This window comes from Medicago truncatula, chromosome 8 (assembly GCF_003473485.1).
Source record: "Medicago truncatula cultivar Jemalong A17 chromosome 8, MtrunA17r5.0-ANR, whole genome shotgun sequence".
Classification (NCBI taxonomy): domain Eukaryota; kingdom Viridiplantae; phylum Streptophyta; class Magnoliopsida; order Fabales; family Fabaceae; genus Medicago; species Medicago truncatula.
Window position 1 is genome coordinate 44,475,704 of NC_053049.1, and position 22,277 is coordinate 44,497,980.

At 33.6% G+C, this 22,277-nt stretch overlaps 4 protein-coding genes across 5 annotated transcripts; 1 reads left to right on the plus strand and 3 right to left on the minus strand.

Annotated features, from left to right (window-relative positions):
* Nucleotides 1–4,792: 4,792 nt before the first annotated feature.
* Nucleotides 4,793–8,992, plus strand: LOC11439421 (protein BASIC PENTACYSTEINE4). 2 transcript variants are annotated; one of them, XM_003630507.4, is made up of 3 exons: nucleotides 4,793–4,931; nucleotides 7,537–7,700; nucleotides 7,796–8,992. In XM_003630507.4, the coding sequence occupies exons 2-3, from the start codon at nucleotides 7,632–7,634 to the stop codon at nucleotides 8,663–8,665; spliced, it is 939 nt and encodes a 312-aa protein (XP_003630555.2). In that variant the 5' UTR covers nucleotides 4,793–4,931; nucleotides 7,537–7,631; the 3' UTR covers nucleotides 8,666–8,992. The 2 variants fall into 2 exon arrangements, with proteins under 2 accessions (XP_003630555.2, XP_024627517.1); XM_024771749.2 differs by lacking the exon at nucleotides 4,793–4,931 and adding an exon at nucleotides 4,953–5,051.
* Nucleotides 8,993–10,138: 1,146 nt separating this feature from the next.
* LOC11438621 (probable serine/threonine-protein kinase At1g54610) lies at nucleotides 10,139–13,861 on the minus strand. Its single transcript, XM_003630506.4, has 7 exons — nucleotides 13,445–13,861; nucleotides 12,898–13,182; nucleotides 11,920–12,237; nucleotides 11,192–11,419; nucleotides 11,014–11,114; nucleotides 10,808–10,928; nucleotides 10,139–10,665 (listed from the first exon to the last, which is right to left on the minus strand). The coding sequence occupies exons 1-7, from the start codon at nucleotides 13,727–13,729 to the stop codon at nucleotides 10,339–10,341; spliced, it is 1,665 nt and encodes a 554-aa protein (XP_003630554.1). The 5' UTR covers nucleotides 13,730–13,861; the 3' UTR covers nucleotides 10,139–10,338.
* A 933-nt stretch (nucleotides 13,862–14,794) lies between these two features.
* Nucleotides 14,795–15,871, minus strand: LOC11442682 (uncharacterized protein DDB_G0283697). The gene is made up of 2 exons (XM_003630505.4): nucleotides 15,095–15,871; nucleotides 14,795–14,962 (listed from the first exon to the last, which is right to left on the minus strand). The coding sequence occupies exons 1-2, from the start codon at nucleotides 15,869–15,871 to the stop codon at nucleotides 14,795–14,797; spliced, it is 945 nt and encodes a 314-aa protein (XP_003630553.1).
* Nucleotides 15,872–17,926: 2,055 nt separating this feature from the next.
* LOC11435779 (NAC domain-containing protein 83) lies at nucleotides 17,927–19,372 on the minus strand. The gene is made up of 3 exons (XM_003630504.4): nucleotides 19,067–19,372; nucleotides 18,501–18,769; nucleotides 17,927–18,366 (listed from the first exon to the last, which is right to left on the minus strand). The coding sequence occupies exons 1-3, from the start codon at nucleotides 19,245–19,247 to the stop codon at nucleotides 18,133–18,135; spliced, it is 684 nt and encodes a 227-aa protein (XP_003630552.1). The 5' UTR covers nucleotides 19,248–19,372; the 3' UTR covers nucleotides 17,927–18,132.
* Nucleotides 19,373–22,277: the final 2,905 nt, after the last annotated feature.

Sequence of the window (22,277 nt, forward strand, 5' to 3'; positions counted from 1 at the left end):
TTACATAGCTAAAGTATTAAGATACGATGAATGGTTCAAATGCATTATATGTGAAAAATAAAGGTTTTCATTCTTCCAACATATTATTGGTTCACAAGGTGCAGTGAACTACTAGTTCCCTGTTCCCCTACAATGCAGCCAAACAAAACTCGGATTAGTTTCTATAATACACATAGGTAGCGATTAAAATTTAACAAATAATAATATTTAAAATAATCTTACTCTAGATAGAGGTTGTAGACATGGGACGACGCCCCGCTAATATTTTAATTATTTAGTAGATTGCATCTACTAAATGAAAATATATATCATAAAAAGAGTTTTTCTCATAAATTTTAAAAAAAATAAAGATAAAGACACGCAAAAAACAATTTTAACATACATGTGTTAAAGAATATTTAATTTCTTTTAATATATATAATAGTATAGTTTTTTAGGGGAATAATATAATGTTTATAATCTCAAGTATTTATCTCAAGGATTCAATGATAACAATGTTCTTATTTTATCACTTGTTCATTGTTCAAAATTTTGTATAAATATTTATCATATAAAATCATACCACCACAAGTCAAAATTCATGGATCCGTCGGTGCTCTAGATCCTCCTAAGTTAAGTCCATGAGTTTACTCATTTTTCCATTTTAGTGTCTTTGACGTTATCCTTTTCAATTATATGTCCAATGACATCTACAAAACTATGTAAATTTGTAGATGGGTGAATCTTCATGTTAATGTACCATCGGAGCATATAAAACATATATACCAAAAGAAGCTAAAACCAAAATACCTTCCAATGACATAAAGCTTGCAGATTCCACCATGTTCACTTATATCAATGAGGTTTGAGCATGTACTTGACATCATTGAAAGCAACCATGAATTTTTCAACCTCAAAAGTTAAGCCTTCTTCAAACTTTTTCTAGATCGATGACATTCTAACGTATGCATGAATTTTTCCACGCTAAAAAAATCAACGATATATTTAACATTAAGAAACAAATCAACCAACGCTTTAAGCATAAACAATAGTGAAGTATAATATCAGAACAATATAACCATATACATGTACCTTCTCATCAACCATAAAAATAAGTATAGCTTTAATGCATACATTTAAATGCATTACCTGAAAAAAGTCAACAATGTAATGGATATTGGATACATGATAAAAAGAACATTAATCATGTTGTAGTTTATCACATGCGCAGCAAATGAAAGATGCGGCATGCTTCTAAACATTAATAATGATGGAATTTTTTTTTCAAATTTTCAACACAGCTCCAAATAAGGGGTTAGGGTTACTAATTTCAGCACATGATTTAATTATACTATAAGAAGTTTGGGCGAGAATTAGGGATTAATTGTGATTAGGGTTTTGGGACTGCAATAGCATGGGCGCATACATATATTTTCCTTTAAAATATATATAGATAGATAGATATAGATATGATGAGAAAAGTGGAGGTCTTAAGTATGTATAGGGTGTGCGATTGCACATCGGCCCATATTTTGAAGGGCACCAATTTGTTGAGCTCTATTGATTAAGACTTGCACACCCACATACATTTATATGTGTGAGCGTGCGTGTAAGCGTAACTTATAAAAAAAATATAGGACATTGAATTCATACTTCGCAAATGACATTCAAATTTTCAAGGACGTCTCTTCCACCTACCATGACATGTAATTAGGGGTGGGCATGGTTTGGTCTTTCAAGAAAACCGAATCGAATTGTTGAAATGGTTAGGGAAAACCGAACCAAACCGTTTAAGGTTTGAAACTAACCGAACTGAACCAGAGTTATGATTTGATTAACCGTTTGCTTACCTATGAACCGAACCGAACCAAAACCAATATTTTGAACCAAAATGTATTTTTTGGTCCTTTTGCGAATTTATTAATTACTTTATTATTAGCAAAAGTGTAACACAAATATTTTATTTTTTCTTTCATATTCTATAGTTGAATGATGGATTTTGATGAAGATGGATTTTTTTGCACTGCCAATTAAGAGGAAATTTGAATGCAATAGACAACAAGTAAAAGTGAGGCGATTGCGGTCCATTAAGAAAGCTGTTGAGAAGTGTTGCAAAGAGCTAGAAAATATGGAGACCCAAGTTAAGAAACTTGAATCTGAAAAGAATATACTTGATGGTCGAGTAAATGAGTTTGAATCTAAAAAGGGTGAATTTGAATGGCTGATGAAGGACTTTGAATCAGAAAAATTGAATTTCGAGAGCCGACAAAAGGAGTTTGAATCAAAAGAAAAGGAGTTTGAAGAAGTTATGACTTAAATCTAGTATTCAGAGCTGGGTGAGTTGGAAAGTTGGTGTCTGGGGGTGAGATTATGCATGTAAGGTTGAGGCTAGAGGGGTTTAGAGAAGTGATTTGGGCTGTTTATAGGTGACAAGTGATGCCTCTCCGAGAACACCAAATTGAACCTTGGTGGTTATTTGAGTTTGAGAATGTGGAAGAGTTGGAAGAAGAATGGTTTTTCTAATCATTGATGTGATTCAGAGGGTTGATAATGGAGGATTGTATTATTTTTTCAGGTATTTTTGTATAAGTGTTATGTTCGTTTTTATTTTTTTGAAGGGAAGTGTTATGTCCGTTATTTTTAGTGTTTTAGTAAATAACACGATGAGAACAATGACAGTCCAAAGTATGTTTAGAGTGTGTGATTCCACATGGCTCCATATTTCTGAGGTCGCTAAGTTGTTGAGCCCTACTATTCCCTCCCCCCCAACACACACATACACACTTATGCGTGCGTGCATGACTTAAAAAAAAATATGGCATTTGATTCATACTTCATATAAGACACTCAAAATCTCAAGGACGACCCTTCCTTCATACACGACGACGACATGTATTATCCCTTTTTGTCTTTGATTTGATTTAATATTTTATTATACACACGATTTATATGAGTACCCTAGCTAAATTAAAAGAAAGAAAACAAATTCTAAGATGGAGGCCCAACCCAATATTCCCCTAAATCGGTCTTAGCGCATCTCATTAATAACAATTACGTCGTGTTTTTTTTCCTTCATTCTTATTTCAAGTAAAAAAATTAATATACAAGGATTACAATATCTCTATACCCCTTTATTCATATTACGAGTGAAATTTTAAGGATGCAAGGATCCTTATTTGTCTTTGTCAATTGGAGAAATTTTTGTCTAACATGGATTCATATCGTTATGTGTTTTTTCGTTACTTTACAGATTAAGATTTATATGTCATGAATTTATACAATAACAATGTTTCTTCCTTGGGGAATTATCAACGTTGAACTCAAGATTCTCCTTAACTTTCTCCAACTTGACGTGAAATACATTATGGTTGGATACACCCTCTAGGCGGGAAGAGTTTTTAGAGTCTTCATGTCATGAAGATAAACCACATTAGCCTTCTCACAAACAACTTGTCTTAATCATCATCATCATCTTTCTCATCATCCTTATCTACATTGCTGAGGATATTTTCATTACAAACTACTTTGGTGCGGCACGCTTCATTAAAGTGGACTTCATGGGCTATCACCTTAGCTTGCTTGATAGCTTCAAAAAAACCTAAAACAAACTTAACAACAACTTTGACATCAACATCATTGACGAATTTCTCCATATTGGTGTCGATACTTTTCGTGGATTCGGCTTCTTCCTCTAAGTAGCCTTTATCTTTCTTCAACTTCTCCACCTTAGACTCTAAAGCCTTAACTCAGAGTTTTAAACCTTCGATTTGGGTCCTAGTATGCGATACAAGCAACATCACATCTCAGGAATTTCACATACATATTTTTTTTCAAATTTCTTTCACGTGCGAAAATTTCAAAATCTTTACACTTATATACTTTTAAAGGCATTATTCATCACAATAACTAAGGAACTATGGAAATAGTATAATGGTACATAAGCCCAATGTTGAGAATAAATTGAAGACGACCTGAGGCGACCACCTTGTCATAAAGCATGGTCTAGCTCTAACATATGATATCACCTCATGCATCTTCTCAGGAGACATCACATCTTGGGTCCAACGTGCTACACAAGATAATGTCTCTTGTGTTGCCTCAAGAACCACTTCGTTTTTTCACGTCGAGAATGCATAAAGTACCAACCTACTCCACCGTTTAAAGCACCAACAAAATATCCCGCAACTATTGAGTTTTTCCTACCAACCGGAATTGGTTACCTTAAACAAACAAGATTATATTCGTAACATACTACACCAAATTGTAGGAGCAAAAATAACGACATCATGTAGCATATCACCGGAGTATTTCACAATAAATAGGGGCCTCACCCTCACTTTTCTTTTACTCACCTTGAAACATGCTAACACCCATACTTAGTTGGATGTCAGTGTATCTTTTGCATGGCACCCCCCATTCAGAGAAAGAGCGTACGACCAATCGTGACAAATTATATCATCAATGTGAAGACTTACCTTATGGTTAGGAGGTACACCACACTTGTTCTTACATGAACAAAGACCCAAACATGAAGGAAAAAAAAACGAAACAATTTAATTGATTTTGTTCTGATCTTCGATTCTTTGAATCATTGATTTGACTCTTACATCTCTAACCCTTACTATGTTGACAACTCATAATAGTCCTCTATCTCTTACAACACTTTAGTGATTAATCTTAATAAACTGATTTATGAAATTTAAAATCTGTATTAGAACCTCTAATCTCTTAACCTAATATGATATGATGAGAAACAATTTAAAAATAAACAAAATTACTTTAAAAGAAGAAAAAAAAAAGGAAAAAGGAAAAATGAAAACGGCGTAGTTTTTGGCAGTCGATTAATGGGAAGGGAAAACATGACACGGGTGAGGAAGGAAGGTGCGTGTGAGTGAAACTCTCTCTCTCTCTCTCTCTCTCTGGTTTTTCTCTTCGATTCCGTTTCTGTAGCTGTAAGCTCTCTCTCTCTCTCTCTCTCTCTCTCTCTCTCTCTCTCATTGTGCATTTATATATATCTCTCTCTGTATTTTCCCAATTACAATTTTTATTATTCTCTAAACCTTTGTTTCTAGGTAATGTAATCTTTTACTCTGCAACTTTTCACTCTATTCATTCTCTCGCTTCACTTCATTTTTTGTTCTTCATTCTTCACTGTAATATTCACTTAATTTTTTTTTTCTTTCCTTTTTTCCCCTTTAATGCTTTCTCTTTCTATTTTGTTTCACCAAATGTGAAGGTACATGTTCTTTAATTTACAAATTGAAATTTTATATTTTTTACTTATTATTTGTATGTACTGATCAAATGGAATGAAATAATTAATCTTCTTTTGAAATTTCTTGTCCTGTTAGAGCTTTATGTGTAATAGTGTATGGCAAGTAGAATGATGTGATCAAAAATTGGAAATCTATTTATTAGATTTCATTTTTTTTCCTCTTATTTGGTACTGCTCTTGAGCACCCTAAGCAAAGAGAATCCATCTTTTGTCGGATAAATTAGTGACTGTTAAATTACAGTGAATATTTCGTAGGTATAACATAATTATGAGAATTTACAATAGGCCATTAGCTAAGGTTTCACCATGTTGAATTGAAAGTTTTTTGGCTTGCCACTCTGCTTTTTTTCCAATACTAGTTATTCATGTTAAGGATATACTGGGAACTGGGAAGGATTCGTTGGTGACACTGAAATATCTTTCGATTGGTAAATCTGAAGGATTAAATTTATGGCATGCTATTTATCTATAGATGATTGATAGTCATATTCTTTTGGTATATGTTTAAAATAATAGTCCGTGTTCATTACATATTTCACCCATCTAACATGTTGTCTCTAGGAATCCTATTTCATCAATATCTACTTGCAATTCCATATTTGATGAGAGATTGAGACATATGATGATAGCAATGTTCTTAGATGTATTGCTTATGTGTGATGGACAGGGTCATTCATTAGATGTATTGCTGTTTTATCTTATTGTGTGTGTGTTGCACTTTATAAGTTGTGTCTCTCTTCTTGATTGTAGTGTAAAGAGGAAGGTGACTTCTTACTTAATGTAGCTATACTAAAGAAGTTATTCACACTATAAATGTTTTTCCCCTTGTGGTGTTATTTGATGTAAAATTTTGAACTTGCGATCTTCAATCTTCAAGGATGCGAAGAGACTGCAAGTTTCCCTTTCCTTAAATAGTATATTTTTTTGTTACAAAAAGACTATCAGTTGATATGCATACAACTCAGTCAACAGATATTAATATCTCTTCTTTTCGCTGATAACTAATGTCTGTTAAATCTGTGTGACTGCATTATTTATTGTTTATTTGTTTAATTTTTAGAAAATGAAATTTTTTTTCTCTATAAAGATTAGCAATTAAAGAATCCTCTAGTGTCTAGCTGATATTTGAAAAGGGGGGCTGAATTGCATGTAATTTTACAGAACACACATGTTTTTTAATGCTATATTGATTGAATCCAAACATAGTGGTAACCTAGAACTTGACACAATTACAGCTAGGGATGTCATACCCAGTATGTTATGTATACATGATTTAGAAGATTTGGAAAATATAAGATATGTGTACAATGGACTGCTATATATTAAATATTTAAATCACACTCCCCTCTTTCTTTTTCACAAACTGTATGCAGTCTGTCTTATATAGCCTACTAATGTAGGAAGGACTTTCTCTAGAGTGTCAAGAGTGTCAAGTACCAGGGATATATCCGTATATATATGTGTCTATAACATTAAGCAGTTTTTGCTAAACCTTTCATTTGTCCAACATGTTCCTCTCACAATTTTGGCCCAAGACTTATTTCAACCCCACAAAATCAATTTGTGAACCCAAGCCTTATAAGCTCTACTTAGGTCATATATATCTCTAGTCGAAGTGGGACTCTCAACACAAGCCCCCCACCGCAGGACCATATATGTGAAGTGTGGAAAAATGCGAGTGGAATAACAGAGATTGTGGCCAAACAACAGGTCTGAGATAGACTATGATACCATATTAGAATTTGAGCTTAGGGTCTAACTCAGTCCCACAAAAACTACTGGTAAAGTAAGAATTGTCCAAGCCATATAAGCACTACTTAGGCCATATCTCCAATGAATGTGGAACTCTTAAATTTTCCAAACTACAATAACAAAGAAATCAGCCTTTTTGTTTACAGAAACTACAGTTGAATGAAAAAATGGATGCATACATGTTTGCATTAAGGGGCCACTCCAACTGGATACCAGTCATTAATATGGTGGCAAGGTTTGTTTGGGCCAGAATGGAGGGTAATTATTCAAGCTTGGATTTGACTTATTCAGTTCTATACAAGCTTAACCGGTCTTTCTTTTGATATAAGAAATTTTAGATTTGTGATATCCTTCTTTTGATACAAGCTGTTCATTCTGATTGGTTCTACCCAAATTTAATTTATTAGTTGTAAAAGGATTTTCTACAAGGTTTCCTGTTGTTCCTTCTAATTTTTTTTCTCTCTGCATGCTTTTCTCTCCCTGGTTTATTGACTTGATGCCAAGCTGTTGCTTTTCTCATTTGTTAACAGGATTTGTCTTTCAGCCAGAGATTATTGATTTTTTAAACCTCAAGACTTCTTGAGACCAATTTACCGCATCTGTTGCAAAATCCTCTGGATGCAAGATGGACGATGACCGCCAATATGAAAACGGTAGGCATAAGATGGACTACTACAGAGGAGCACATTCCCTGGTAAGTAGAATGCACATTATTAGTATGATTTATGTTATTTTAACTTGTAGTTACACTATTGGGTTGATTTATTGGATTGGATTTTAAATGTGCAGTGGAATGTGGATCCCCAGCATCAAATAAAGGAACAAAATGCCCTAGTTATGAATAAAAAAATTAGGTCCATTATGGCTGAAAGGCAGGCAGCTCTTCTTGAACTTGAACTAGAGGCTGCTATATCTGAAAAGAATGAAGCCCTGGCTGCTCGAGACGTAGCCCTTCGGCAGAGGGATGAAGCACTTGCTCAGAGGGATAATGCTCTACTGGAACGGGACAACGCTCTTGCAGCCCTTCAAAGTCGGAATAGTACTGCCAACTTTCCATTCAATGGTGGAATTCAACGTGGATCCAAGCGGATGCACCATTCTTCAAACCATATATCCAACATGACAGAAGCAGCATATAGCACGACGGATATAATTATAAGAGATGCCTCCCCAGTTACTGTTATAACTTCTGAAGATGTCAAATCTCATTTAACTAAGAGAACAAAGGAGAACAAAGCATCACAGACACCTACCAAAATAAAGAAAATGGGTGAGGATTTAAATAGGAAGGCTTATTCTGAAGGGACAAAGATCAAATCTGAATGGGATAGGCAGGATGTTGGCTTGAATTCGATTGCTTTCGATGAAACTGTGATGCCTGTCCCAGTTTGCACGTGTACTGGAGTACCACGACAGTGCTACAAATGGGGGAATGGTGGATGGCAATCATCTTGTTGTACCACTACATTGTCAATGCATCCACTACCACAGCTTCCGAACAAGCGCCATGCTCGCATTGGAGGGCGGAAAATGAGCGGCAATGTTTTTAGACGACTTCTCAGTAGGTTTGCATCAGAAGGCCATGATTTATCTATACCATTGGATCTTAAGGATTACTGGGCCAGACATGGAACGAATCGTTACATTACTATCAAGTAGATTCCTGACATACATTTGTTTCGAGTTACGTGTTCCTTTTTAGACCGCCTATCACCAGCTGTAATCAAAACCATGCCTTGGTCAGCACGATATGCTTGAATTTAGCGCATGCAGGTGATTTTTCAGTAGAAGGCTGTCCCCAGTTTTTTATTTCTAGTTACTGGTATGACTAGATTCCATTTTTATCCTTTTAAATGCGATGGCTGTAAAGTATGTGTATTTATGCACATGTGATTTTCTAGGTGGTTTTTATTTGGTTCCTGCATGTTCTTTTCTTTTTCTGTACATTACTAATCCGTTGCATAGAAAACTTTTCTCCCCCTCTGAGATCCCTTTTTTTTTTTTTTTTTTTTTTTTTTCTACATTTATAAAATTCAATGGGGAAATTTTCTACTGCCCTTTGGGATCAAAAGTATCCAGCGAAACTTTGTGTCGTTTGAGCTAGAGCTCTTCATTCAGTTTGGACTTCTTTCTAGCTTTAGAGACACCATAACGAAACTCAAGTATCTAAGTCATGTGACTAATGATTTATGTTTGTAGTATAATGTTTTAAGTGAGTAAAATCATTTTATTACATATTTAGAATTATGGTGAGTTTGACGAAATCACGGTGACACTGATTTTATTGAAATTCTAAAATGTAGATTTTGCCAAATCACAACTGAACAATGTGATTATGCTAAATTCACGGCTAATCTAAACATGTTCTTAATATATCTTACTTTGAATAAGTCATCTTATTATACGTGAAATATAATACCTTATATATTAGCAACTCAAATCTGAATGATCACTGGAGTAATATTTCAACCGAATTATGAACTTAGCATTAACTACCAATTCCCACCGGGGTTTCGGTAGCTCAACTAGTTTGAGCTAAGAGTTAAGGAGTTGGAGGCCTTAGGTTTAAATGAGTAAATATTAATCTAATTGGAGCTAGAGAAAATATACATCCTACATCATCTTAACAATTTTACTACTAGGGAATTTTAGCCCTGTTTAGACTTTAAGGTTTATTTGACAAAACCACGACTATGTTGTTAGACTATTTACCTTCTTCTACTTCAAACAAACAATTAAAATAATTTTTGATCAGACTTTACTTGTGATTGAATTATTAATACATGTTGTCTGAGAATCTTAGGGTTAAGATGAAAAAGCTCAAATCTTACAATAGGATCCAAATTAAACCCATCAACTAAAAAATGTCCAAATAGAATTCAGATATGGACAATTTTATAAAAAATTATAACAAAAAATAAAATAAAAAATACTCCCTCTTATCCTACTATTTATAAGAGACATTTAAGTGAACAAAAGTTGATGTACATGGTTCAAAATTTGAACTAGACACGTCGACTTTTGTTGACCAAAATATCTCTTATAAATAGAATCGGAGGGCGTATTAAATATGAGAACAACTTTTTTTATTCATTACTATGTACTATTATTTTTCAAGCAAACTTCAACATCTAAATGTACAAAGGTAATCATTCTCATTGTACATTATGCACATCAAACACTTTTATGCAGAGTGAAATACACAACAATGGGACCAACATTAAGAAAAAAAATTGAATAAATAAAATCCTCATTACAGCGGCAAAAATGATTTATGGAGGTGTCATTCATTGCTTTCCACATTCTAGGATGCTATAATCCAAAAAGAAAGATTATCTTCTGCTTCTAAATAATAAATTAAATGAAAGACCCACAGTTGAGGGCTTGAAAGAAGAACGCATAAATTTCCATGATGATATCCTGGAATCTGCTTCATTACTTTTCCTCCTTTTATAAGAGCTGCCTGCATAACTTCCAACAGATTTAGAATGTATTGAATTAGATAATATTGAACTAAATGAAGTTTTTTCAGTTGTTCCAAATGAAACAGCTCCTTTATTTGATCCATCCCCTGGATATCCTACAGCTCCATCTTCATGAGGAGGTGGAAATTTCTCACTTTTACTTTTTCCATTTCCATTTGTCACAACTCTCAACCTCTGAAAATCAGCAAGAAAACACATCAATGTAATGTTGCTAGGGTTAATTTTTTATTTTATTTGTTTCTATAGACTCAACATAAGGAACTGCGGGGCAGGTATAGGGGAGTAAACAAACATAAGATAAACATCTTTTACATACATCTAAGTTTGTTTGGATCTCTGCATTGGCTTCTGGGGCTGGAATGGCATAACTGCGCTCACGTGCTCTACTTTGTCTGGCACCATCAACTGCATTAGATTTTCCACTTAGAGCTCTTTGCCTGAGAATGATAAAAAAAAGCTTTAATGTGGACGAAGATAAAAACGGTCTAGAATTTAATATGAACAACAACAGAATAAGAGAACCTTCTTGCTTCTTCGTCTCTCAGCTTCACATCCAATTCTTTACTGGGAGGATACTTTGGTAAACTTGATGGTTCACAAGCATAGGGTTCAGTGGTAAAGAACTGCACATAGAAAACAGCTGTGATGTAAATATGTTACATCTCAAATGCATGGTGGCGAACATAGAGCGATCACTCACCTCACTAATCAGAGCAGAAGAGGTAGTTCCGCGGTCATCAGGATCTATTGCAAGAAGAGTTCCAATTAAAGGTAATGAAGAAGGTGGAAAAACAGCAAATGCTTCTGAAATGCGCCTTTTATAAGGTTGCTGTGGCTTAAAAAGAGTAGCGTTTGGCAATCTATATTTCTTCCAATATTCCTCAGATGGAGAGCCACATAACTTAAATATTTTGTGAAGTTGCTCAACCTAGGTCCAAAATTCCAAAAATTAGTTACATACTTACATATCATCCAGAAAATTAGCATGCACACGTGTACACACACACACACACACTTTAGAGCAGGAATATAAACTAATGAACTAGACATTGTTTGAATAAACAACTTAATTAAACACTTGTCATATAAGTGCTTATCTATAAGCTATTTATATAATAAAAGATAAAATAAAGTCAAAGCTAAAACCAAACTACCGAATTAGAAAAATGGAGTGCTATCATATAGTTTTATATCATCTTGATATAAACTCTAGGATGTTTTCAAAAGCTATCCAGTCGAGTTTATGGAAATATGTTGAAAACAGCTTATGGACATGGTGTCATAAGCTATTTCAATAAGCCCTCATAAACAATCTCTGAAGTGCTTATACCTGTAGATAAACTCAAATAAATCAATCCAAACAGACCCCAAAAGCAAGCTGATGCATTGTCAAGACTTTCACTCAAGGAACAAGACAGAGATCAATACCTCGGTTCTTCCAGGCATGATTGGTCTTCCGGCAAGAAGCTCTGCCAAAATGCAGCCAGCGCTCCAAAGATCAACCCCAACACTATAGAATGTAGCTCCAAGAAGAAGCTCGGGGGGACGATACCAAAGGGTCACGACTCTACTAGTCATCGGATGCTTTTGCTTAGAATCGTAGAAAGTCGCGAGTCCAAAATCTGCAATTTTAAGTATTCCTTCGTCGTCAATAAGCAAATTGGAGCCCTTGATGTCACGGTGCAATACACCTCGGCTATGGCAATGCTCAAGGCCAGACAATAATTGTTTCATATAACATTTGACCTGTCATAAACAATATACTGAGACACATATAACTCCAAATGTAAAAATCTCCAAGTGTCAAATTTGACAAATTTTTACCCTTAATAATTTGCAATGCACCCATAGATTAGTTGGAATACAATTAAGTACTAAACTTATTTTCTGAAGAGATATAATATAACAAAGGAAAAGAGTAAGTGCATGAGGTAAAAATACAATATGAAATCATCATACAAAATCAAAACTAGATATGAATAGAATCTAGCATGAATGTGATCCAACGAGGCCCAGGAACCTCAAATCAACTCAAAACCAATGTAAAATAGTAAAGACCTTGTTTGGATAAACAGCTTAATTAAGCCCTTAGAGCATAATAAATGCTTATCATATAAGTATTTATGTATAAGCTCTTGATATAACAAAAGATAAAATAAAGTAAAATTATTTTCATAAATGCTGTTTTCATATGCTTTCATGGAAAGTTTTTAGAAACAAGCTAAAAACATGTTATAGACATGTCATAAGTTGTTTTCATAACCATCTCACAAATGCTAATGTCAATAAATAAGCTCAAGTAAACTAATCCAAACATACCTAAGGCAACAAAATGATGGGGTGAAACACATCTAAATCAGAACAATAGATTGTGCAAATAACATCTTAACAAAATAGTGGAACAACCTGAGGTAGAGAGAATTTGACACCAAGGCCAGCTATAAGACCAGCAAGATCATGTTCCATGTACTCAAATACCAAGTAAAGACTTGATGATATTCTTGAAGTAACCAAACCCTCAAGCTTTATAACATTGGGGTGATCAAGCTTCCTCAAAACAAGAATCTCTCTTGCCATAAACTTCACACTCTCAGCGTCCAAATTATCAATTCTAACTTTCTTCAATGCCACTATCTTTCCAGTAACAAGGTCTTTAGCTTTGTACACATTGCTATAAGTCCCTTTCCCAATCTGTAAAAACAAAAACACCCTTATTCAAAACAAAAATACTAACTACATCCTATCCTAAATATAGAATCCCTTAGATTTATTTCTAGTAGATGTGTTTGAAATGCATTAATGATTTCTTTGAGAAACTTTGAAGTTCAAATCTACGAAACAATGACACTGAACACGATACTCACACATTGACACCTAATAATATGACGACAAAATTGAAAGCATGTGAAGGTATCGGATTGTTCAAATGCTACAGATGTTCAAAGAACCTTACCTTAGCAAGCTTCTCGAACGTGTTGGCGCGCCGAGGAGTCCAGTCTCGGATTGCATCACCAGCAACTTCCATCAACCACGGCGGCCAACTCTGTTGAGTTGCTGCCAATGAATTAAGTCGAGGTAGCAGGCTCACCGGTGCCGGAAGTTCACAGGCGGTAGGAGCCTCAGCCTCCTGCTTCTCCTGAACTTCAACAGCATTATTACCTCCGTTAGCAGTTGCAGTGTTATCACGGCGACGATGCCGAGCTCCGGCACCGGCAGGTTTTCCGAGCGCGCAACCCATCCGTCAACGGTTGGCGGTGGAAGAGTTTGGACAACGCATGGAGCCGCCGTTAGTAAGAGGTGCCGGAAAATAAGCAAAGATTTTATATTTATTTTTAAGGTGAGGGAGGAGTTTGAGGTTGTCACTCTACTACTAGTACTACTAGCTGCAACAAAGTGCACTTTCAAGAAACAAGACATGGTTTTGTATTATAATATCGAAATTGCCACCGAAATTAACTGAGATTTTGTAATAAAAAAGTCAATATTGGCATAAAAGCCAAGTGTCTGTCTTTTTGTAACAAAGTCATAGACAGACATATCCGCTGTTCATGGTTGGGACCAAACCAATTAATTATTGCCGTTTTTGAATTCTCATTTACTTTGGTTGGAAATTAACCAAATTTGAATCAAATTAATTATTCATTTAAATTAAGTGGGAAGAGAAGCTACATTGATTGACGTCGTTTACTATTTTGTTAATGTCGACATATAATGAGCCAAACAAACATGCACGTAGTTGAACTCCAAAGATAGAAAGCAATCAACAAGCAAAGCAACTGGTGATAAAGTTGTCTAACTAATCTCTGGGTTTGCTGCTGAAGTTTGATAAGGATAATGAATGATTTAGAGATTTTCTGTGAGGATAATGAGTTCGTCTGTTCTGTAATTTAGTTGTTTGAAGGATCAAAGCTAGAACCACAAACCATGAAATGTGGTATGATTTTCATTCTGACAAACTATATACATTACAATTAATTAACAGACAACAAACATTTGTTATGATTTGGATCATGCCCTATATGTAGTAAATGGCTCAACAACTAGTTTACATGAAGATATGTACATCATAGCTAGCTAGAACCAGAGAAAAATGTAGTACTAGGCATTTCACATAATGAACAAAGACAACCATGTGTTGTGGTCTGATTCTTCTGATTCATAAGGAATTGAATCGATTAAACAAGCCAAAAATGGCTAAAAAGTAATAGAAAAAAAAAAAAGAGGGAGAAAAATGAAATTATTACAAGCTGCTTCATTCTTCTAATACCTAGTACGTAGCAAGTAATAATATCATATAGTATGATCAATTTGCTGCTTTTGCAGCAACAAGACGGCTTCTGTGTTCACCTGTACAGGAAGATATTGGGTGGTAGCATGACTTAACCTTTAGTAGAGTTCTCACTTTCCCAAATTTCTTGTTCTTATTCCCTTTTCTCTTTGTAATTGTTTCACTTTCAACAATCTCAGGTACCTATTTGAAACAAGGAACAATGTTAGTCTTTAGATGGGAGTTTGGTTTTATCGAATATTTATTGTGACTGCAATAATTGCGGTTGTGGATTGCAATTTAAAACAATATTTTAAGAGAAAGTTAATTGATTACCTCGTTTGAGATTTTTGTTTTCCTTGCTGCAACACTTTGAACAACACTGTCAGCACTACGTGATTTTTGGTGCATGACAACAATGTTTGAACTCTTACATTCTTCTTCTTCCTCTTCCTTCCTTGTATCAGCTTCGGTGCAATAAATTCTGAAACTCGGAGATCCTTGGTATAAAAATCTTCCAACTTCATCGTCGTCGTCGTCGTCGTCATCATCATCATCATCATTATCATTATCATCATTCTCTCCAGTTTTTTCACTTACTTCTTGTTCATTTTTTTCTTCCTTTACCTCTACCATTTTTTCTTCCTTTACCTCTTCCACTGTCCCTTCAATATTTCCCTCCTCTGTTTTGGTCTCTGCCTCAACTTTCTCATTTGAATCAACCACTTTCTCTTCTCTTAGATCAATGTCTTTGTTAATGTTCATCTTCTCCTTCTTCTTCTCCTCCTCCTCCGTAGTTTTGCATTCGGAGTTTTCCATCGGAACAACTCTAGAAATTTTTTCTTTGGTTGCTAGTGGCACCGTTGGTTCTTCCTTCGTTGAAACCGAATTCTTACGAACTTCGGTTTCATTAATTTCACGAAAAGAAGTTTGAGAAATAATACTACCACCATCCCCTTGTTCTGAATCTTTCAATAGTTCTTTCTTTGAGAGGGTAGCTCCGGCATTCCTACGTTTTCTAAATTCTTCAAATCGGCTGATAAGTGTAGATCGGATTTTGTTTGATACAGATTCTCCTTCGGCCGAATTTAACCTTGAATTTCCACTTCCCATTGCAGACAATTAAATTAAATAATTATTTAATTATTTGACAATTAAATAATTATTTAATTATTTGTCTGCAACGAGACCATGTGGAAATTAAAGCAGAAGAAGAAGAAGAAGAAGAAAAAGAAGAAGATTGAAATGAGGATAATGTGATGAAGGAGTTGTTCTTATTAAGGGATTTAATTTGGCAGTTGAAAAAACATGACAGCATCTGTACATATTGTTTTTACAGGCATTAGTTTGTTAAGAATAGAAAATATTGAATTGAATTGGAATTCACAAAGAAAGTGGGAGGTTTGGATTTGCTATTTAAAAAACTAATTTAACTAACATGCTCTTAAGGGTTTTTGTTGTAACTACTTTTTCTATGTTGGAAATTTGGAAAATGTTAATTTAGGAAATACTCATATATGGCTATGTTGGTAGCATGAAGACTAGCCTTAAACTACGTTGTGCCAGCTACTTGTGTTTTCAAAATGAGGCTATGTATGTATTCACTTCTTTAGCACAAAATTAAAATAGTGTGTTTGTGGATTTTAATCTTTTATTGGTTGGTAGAGAGTTTTAACAAATTCTCTTATGCTAGTTTTGGCCAATTGGATGAGACTCAACCTTCCATGTAAGAAGAAAAAGTCACATTAAAATCAGCTATGAGACTCAAACTTCCAAATTTGACATCAAATTCATCATAATAATTGTTATCATGATAATTATTTTGTACCACTTTGTTCTCATATATAAGGCGTTTGCTAAAATTGAATTTGGTCAAAGAAAGTCAAAAATCAAAATAAAAAAGAAGTTTGATAATATATTTTTTAATCAACATGATCATAAAAATATTCCATTGACCTACTATATACTATCTTTTGAATATTAATGGAGTAAAGTATAATAGGTTCAAAGTAGATATTGAGCCCATTTGTTTAATATTATTAATTATAAAAAACATTTTGAATTCCCGTGAGCTTAGCTCAGTTAGTAGGGATATTGCATATTATATGCAGGGGTCGGGGTTCGAACCTCGGACACTCCACTTCTCCAAAAAAAAAAAAAAAACATTTTGATGTTTTGGTAGTGTTTGTGTGTAAGTTTTTTATCTTTAAAAAATTCTAATTAGCTTTTAAAGAAAATCATTTTTAATAGAAGAGGGATAAATACAAATCTCTCTTCCTAAGAAAGTCATTCTTAATAGAAGAAAGTATAAGCTAGTAATTATTGATATATTATGCTTCAAATATAAAATAATTATTTGACCAAATGTTTATGTCATTATTTAAACTTTCTCTCAAAAAAAATGTTAGTCCATCCGTTTCAAAATGAGTGTCGCTTTAGAAAAAAAAAATTGTTTTAAAATGAATGTCACTTTCAGTTTTCAATGCAATAATAACTTTTTCTTTTCAATTTTACCCTCCAATTAATACTCTGCACACTACGTCCAAAATATTACTTTTAAAACTAACCAATAGTTAATAAAGATAATTTGGTAAAATAAGCATTCTCTTTTTTCTAAGCATTGCATTTCTTAATATATGTGTAAATACCTAAAACGACATTCATTTTGAAAGGAGGAAGAATTACTTAAACTTGATTAGCGAAATATACATAATGTATACTACACAGACTCGAGAATGAATGAATATAATGGTTCTTGGTAGTGAAATTTTGTAACGTAAAACAGTTGCTGCTTTAGCATGCATACTGCGCACTAATGGAGCGCACTATATAAGGTATATACAACCCTTTTACATCTTCTTTTGCTCTCAACAAAGTAAAGCATGAATAAGACACTATGCTTTGCGGTTTGTAGAGAAAATCAAAATCTTTTCATGACCAAACTTAATTAAATGTTAAATATTTTTGAAGATAAGTTAAATACTTGTTTCTATCATGCAAGTGCAGTTTATTTGATAGCTACCAGGGACATTATTTGCATGGATCAAGGTTTAAACTTCAAATTTTTCACTTTTCCATTATTTTTCGGGTTAGAGTTTGTCGGGATCAAGTGTGTGAATTTAACTACGAGACTACTTGACAAAAAAAAAAAAAACACTTTGGTTGTGATTTAATCCAGAGCTTATAACACATCGAGCTCAATGAAATCACTAGTATTAAATTAAAAACGCGAACGAGATAAGCATATTAGTACAATATTTTAATCATAGCTAGGAAATATGCAAGCATCTAATACATCACTGGATAATCCTCTGGCGTTCAATGGATGTAGCAAAGAAATGGAAATTAACTGATTAAGAATATTCACTACTTAGTTAAAAATGATCAGCATAGTCTTGTTCATGATCTTGTACATTTGAAGAGACCTCAATGTTATTACTGGAACTTGAGCATGAAGAGGATGTAGAAGAACATGTCTTGTTGTTTACCATCATAAAATCAAACATTAATCTTGAATTAGGAGTACTAGTGCTTCCATATTCTAATCCACTTCTTTTCCTTACAGATAACCGACACAGAACCCATTCTCCTATCTCATTTCCATAGTTCTGCCAACCCAAAAAAAATTATATTATATTAAATAAATATATTTACACGACTATTTTGCAATCATCTCTGAAATAATTTGAACTCCGTTGCTTAAAGTTATAATTTCAAACTCTTACAACGCGTAAGTAATTACCTGAGCTGAGTTGTTAGTAGTTTCTACATTGATGAGGCGATATTCATGCAAGATCCAATCAGTTCTAGACCCATTTGGGGATTTCCCTTCATAGAAAACTAGAGTTTTTCTTAGCCCTGCAATGCCATTACAAGTTGAAGATGAAATTTTTTTGTCTGACCCTGTTGCCTTCCAATATCCACATTTTGTTGTTCTACTCATCCGATTACTATTTCTATACTTTGCTTCCTTGGAGCTAAAAAAGTGCCTCTCTTGTTCATCACAACCTCCTATACCAATCAAACAAAACAATGTTAATCACTTAATATTTTTCTCTTTTATTATTATTAGTTAATGCCTATCATATATAGCAACCAAAACTATAGTTAATAAGATTTAAGTTAGTAAATTTTTACATTAAAAATAAATGCATGATTTATTTTATTTATATCATTATTTAATGTGTATATATTAGAAAAAGTTCAACTCCCACATTTATATAGTAGCACCTTTTACCTTACAAATCAGTTTTGTGAAAATAAGTTAGACTCGGGTGTAATATTAATTATTTGTTGTTAGTTACTGACCTGGCAAATCCCAAGGATCATACTTGCAAACATTGACCTCAGGAATGATGGAAGCAGGCAAGGGGCATGAGAAGATTTTACATTTCAAATAATTAAACACAAGCTCTTCATCTGTTGGTTGGAAACGAAAACCAGGAGGCAATCTACTCACTCCATTTTTAATAAAATTCAGCTTATCCATTTGTTTAAACACTGAAATTAATTAATTACTCCTTCTCAGAATTGGAACAACCAAAGGAAGCAAAAAAAAATACGAGAAAATGACCAGACTTTGGTGCTTGACCAAGTGAAATTATGCGAGACTGAGGACAGATAGGCACAACAATGCATTAATTTTGCATGGTATTTATAAATATGGGATGATAATGAGAGAGAGAGAGAGAGAGAGAGAGAGAGAGAGAGAGAGAGAGAGAAATAAAAGCTAACAATGTCTTTATGGAAAGGGGACAATACTTAACATACTAAGCTTCATGTTTGACAAACAATTTTTCTTTACTTATCAATAAAGGTCTTTTTAATTTTCCTTTTGCAATGATAGCTTTATCTTTATATGATGATATGATAAAATGGTAAAGAGGCCAGGTTTAATTTCTTCTTCGAAACAATTGTCAAAAAAATAAAATCTTTTCATTCTTTAGCAGAAATTATCTATATACAACTTCAAAATTATCATTGTGTTGAATGTTGTAAATTTGAAATTAAAAACAACTTTTTCAATATTGATTTCTTAACCAACAGTTGCCAAATCACTCATTAACAAAGGTTTCTATAATCTTTATTAAGTTGCATGCTTTGAACTTTCGGAATCCCTTCAACGATGGTTCTAATCTTTGTGATAGATAATTAATCAGACTTCAAACTTGCTCACAATTGTATGCATGATACAGCAGCAATCCAAGCATGTTTGTATGAACTGTCATTTTTCTTGGTGTGTTAATTGTGAATTACTAGTCTCACATTAGATTAGATGAAAAAGTGGATGTTGAGAAACATAAAGTTAAAGAACCCATTTACACAATATAACTTAAGATTTTGGATGAAGATGTGGTGTTACTTTTGTGCTTTCTCTTAGTTTAATGTGATCATACTCGAACTCTTCTCATAATTTAATAGTGTGGTATCATATTTGATCGTTTGCCTAGAGGGGACCACCTTGCAGGGGAAGCTCTTGGTGTGTCAACTGAGTTAGAAGTCTCACATTAGAAGGAACAATAAATATTGAATAAGATATAAGTGAGAAAACATTTATATCAAATGTCTTCAAGTTTTAAATGAATATGTATGTAGTTATTTGTGTGTTTTCCTTAGTCTAATATATGATATGAGAACATGTAGCTTCATGAACCTCAATCGTACTGTTGCGTTCAATTCCCAACAAGAGCTTGCAGATTCATCACAAATGCTCTTCAGGTCTCGCATCCAATATCTTGCACTCATTGGTATATTCACTTGCGATTCGATTTGAATTAGTTTTGAGGTAAAAAAGTCATTTGATTCGGTTTGAACTTGTTATTGGTACCCTTTGCTTGCTATTATTAAAAAAAAAATGGTGATTGAAAGCTAAGCATTTGAATTTATCTTCTGAATTGTATTCTTGGTGGTTAGAATTGTTCATGAGTCTCGGTGACTAAAAACCAATCTAAAATGTATTTAACCTGAACTGTTTATGTTTGGGTCCAACCCGAATCAAACCGCGGTCAGCCACTGATGCCCCCTCCTTTCCGACAAATCAAACAACCGCCTAAACCTCTCACAAAGAGGTATCTCCCCAATCCATCTACCCGTCCAAAAGAAAGTGTATACATCATTACATATTTTACGGTGCACATTACTATCAAACCAACTCCCCCTGTAAACCATCACCATCACTGATTCTCACTATATCCTTCCAACAACTCGACCTCCCCCCACCACCCTCCAAAACACGCATCCCTCCACACCATAGCGCACACCCAACACCTGAAACCACAATCTTCTTCGATCCACCAACATCCTCCAACACCATTTACCAAACAGAACCACATTAAACTCCCTCAACCGCCTAACCCCCAAACCTATCTCCTCCTTCCAGCAACATATATTATCCCAGTCAACCCAAGATATTTTCAACTGTCCTCACCCCCACAAAAAAAAAAAAAAAACCCACATAAAATAGAATCAACAGAGAAAATGTTAACAAGTGTATTCAAGACACTTGTAAATTAAAGGAAAAAAAGAAGAAGATATTTTAAAAATCATGTACTCAACACCTTAAATTTTATTTTTTGTCAAAGAAAAACACCTTAAATTGCTTCTTTGATTTCTTATCAAGTGTTTGATAATTGTATTATCTTGGGAGAAGATTGTTAACTGTATTATCATAGTAAAATCTAGAGAAATTTTATATGATCACAATCATAAATCTAAATTATTTAAACATGCATGTAAAAAATACATATTAAATACTTTTCCTGAGAGGTATTAAATAATTATTTCATTAATACAAAAAAAAAAAAACTCGATTCTTAATTTTACCTTTTCTTTCTATTTATGTGTATGCTCCTAAATAGTCTAGATTTGTATTTGTGAACACAAACATTACTCATCAAACTAATCAGTATTCTTGATTAATTCGTTATATTTAAAACTAATTATAGTTTTCTGACTAAGAATTTCACCCAATTAATTTGTTACTTTTTATTGGAAAAAGTCTCTCATGTGATATTGAGACTTTTGTATCGATTCTTAGACTCGAGCTTTATTTTCTGCGTGGGTATGCAAATTAAGTTTCTAAATTAATGTCTAACTAACCTTAAAAATAAAAATGTCTCAAACCTTATGATCTGGCCATTGTTCTATTCTGCTTTGATTTCTTAATATAAAGTTGTTTAACCTTAAAAAAAAAAAAAAAAAATCTTGATTTTCCTTTTTAAATTTTCTTTTGCTTAATTTGCTGTATTTAAAGTTTTCTTTTCCATATAATTTGACTATCATATAATATGATATATGTTTTTGTCCTCCTCCCTTTCATTATTATGAATTTGAATTATCAATGGATAGATGACTCAGACTCACTTTATGTCATGCTGCAAATCTTTCTAAAGCAGAAGCTTAATTCTCTTATATCTTTAATCGGTTAATTATCTACCACGATCAGCCTATGTTTATGTTTGGTTTTAGGTCCTAAAATTGATTTCACCTCTAAATCCAATTTTATTCAAAATCTTAGAAT

Bases quoted from the DNA above. Each gene is read 5' to 3' on its own strand.
- LOC11439421 (XM_003630507.4), top strand. From the start codon at position 7,632: ATGGACGATGACCGCCAATATGAAAACGGTAGGCATAAGATGGACTAC. The intron at 7,701-7,795 runs GTAAGTAGAATG...TTAAATGTGCAG, and splicing joins ACAGAGGAGCACATTCCCTG to TGGAATGTGGATCCCCAGCA.
- LOC11438621 (XM_003630506.4), bottom strand. From the start codon at position 13,729: ATGGGTTGCGCGCTCGGAAAACCTGCCGGTGCCGGAGCTCGGCATCGT. The intron at 12,238-12,897 runs GTTGTTCCACTA...TGTTTATGACAG, and splicing joins TCAAATTCTCTCTACCTCAG to GTCAAATGTTATATGAAACA. The intron at 11,420-11,919 runs GTATTGATCTCT...TTTTGGACCTAG, and splicing joins TCATGCCTGGAAGAACCGAG to GTTGAGCAACTTCACAAAAT.
- LOC11442682 (XM_003630505.4), bottom strand. From the start codon at position 15,871: ATGGGAAGTGGAAATTCAAGGTTAAATTCGGCCGAAGGAGAATCTGTA. The intron at 14,963-15,094 runs GTAATCAATTAA...TGTTTCAAATAG, and splicing joins AAACAAAAATCTCAAACGAG to GTACCTGAGATTGTTGAAAG.
- LOC11435779 (XM_003630504.4), bottom strand. From the start codon at position 19,247: ATGGATAAGCTGAATTTTATTAAAAATGGAGTGAGTAGATTGCCTCCT. The intron at 18,770-19,066 runs GTCAGTAACTAA...TGATTGGTATAG, and splicing joins TGATCCTTGGGATTTGCCAG to GAGGTTGTGATGAACAAGAG. The intron at 18,367-18,500 runs GTAATTACTTAC...TTGGGTTGGCAG, and splicing joins CTACTAACAACTCAGCTCAG to AACTATGGAAATGAGATAGG.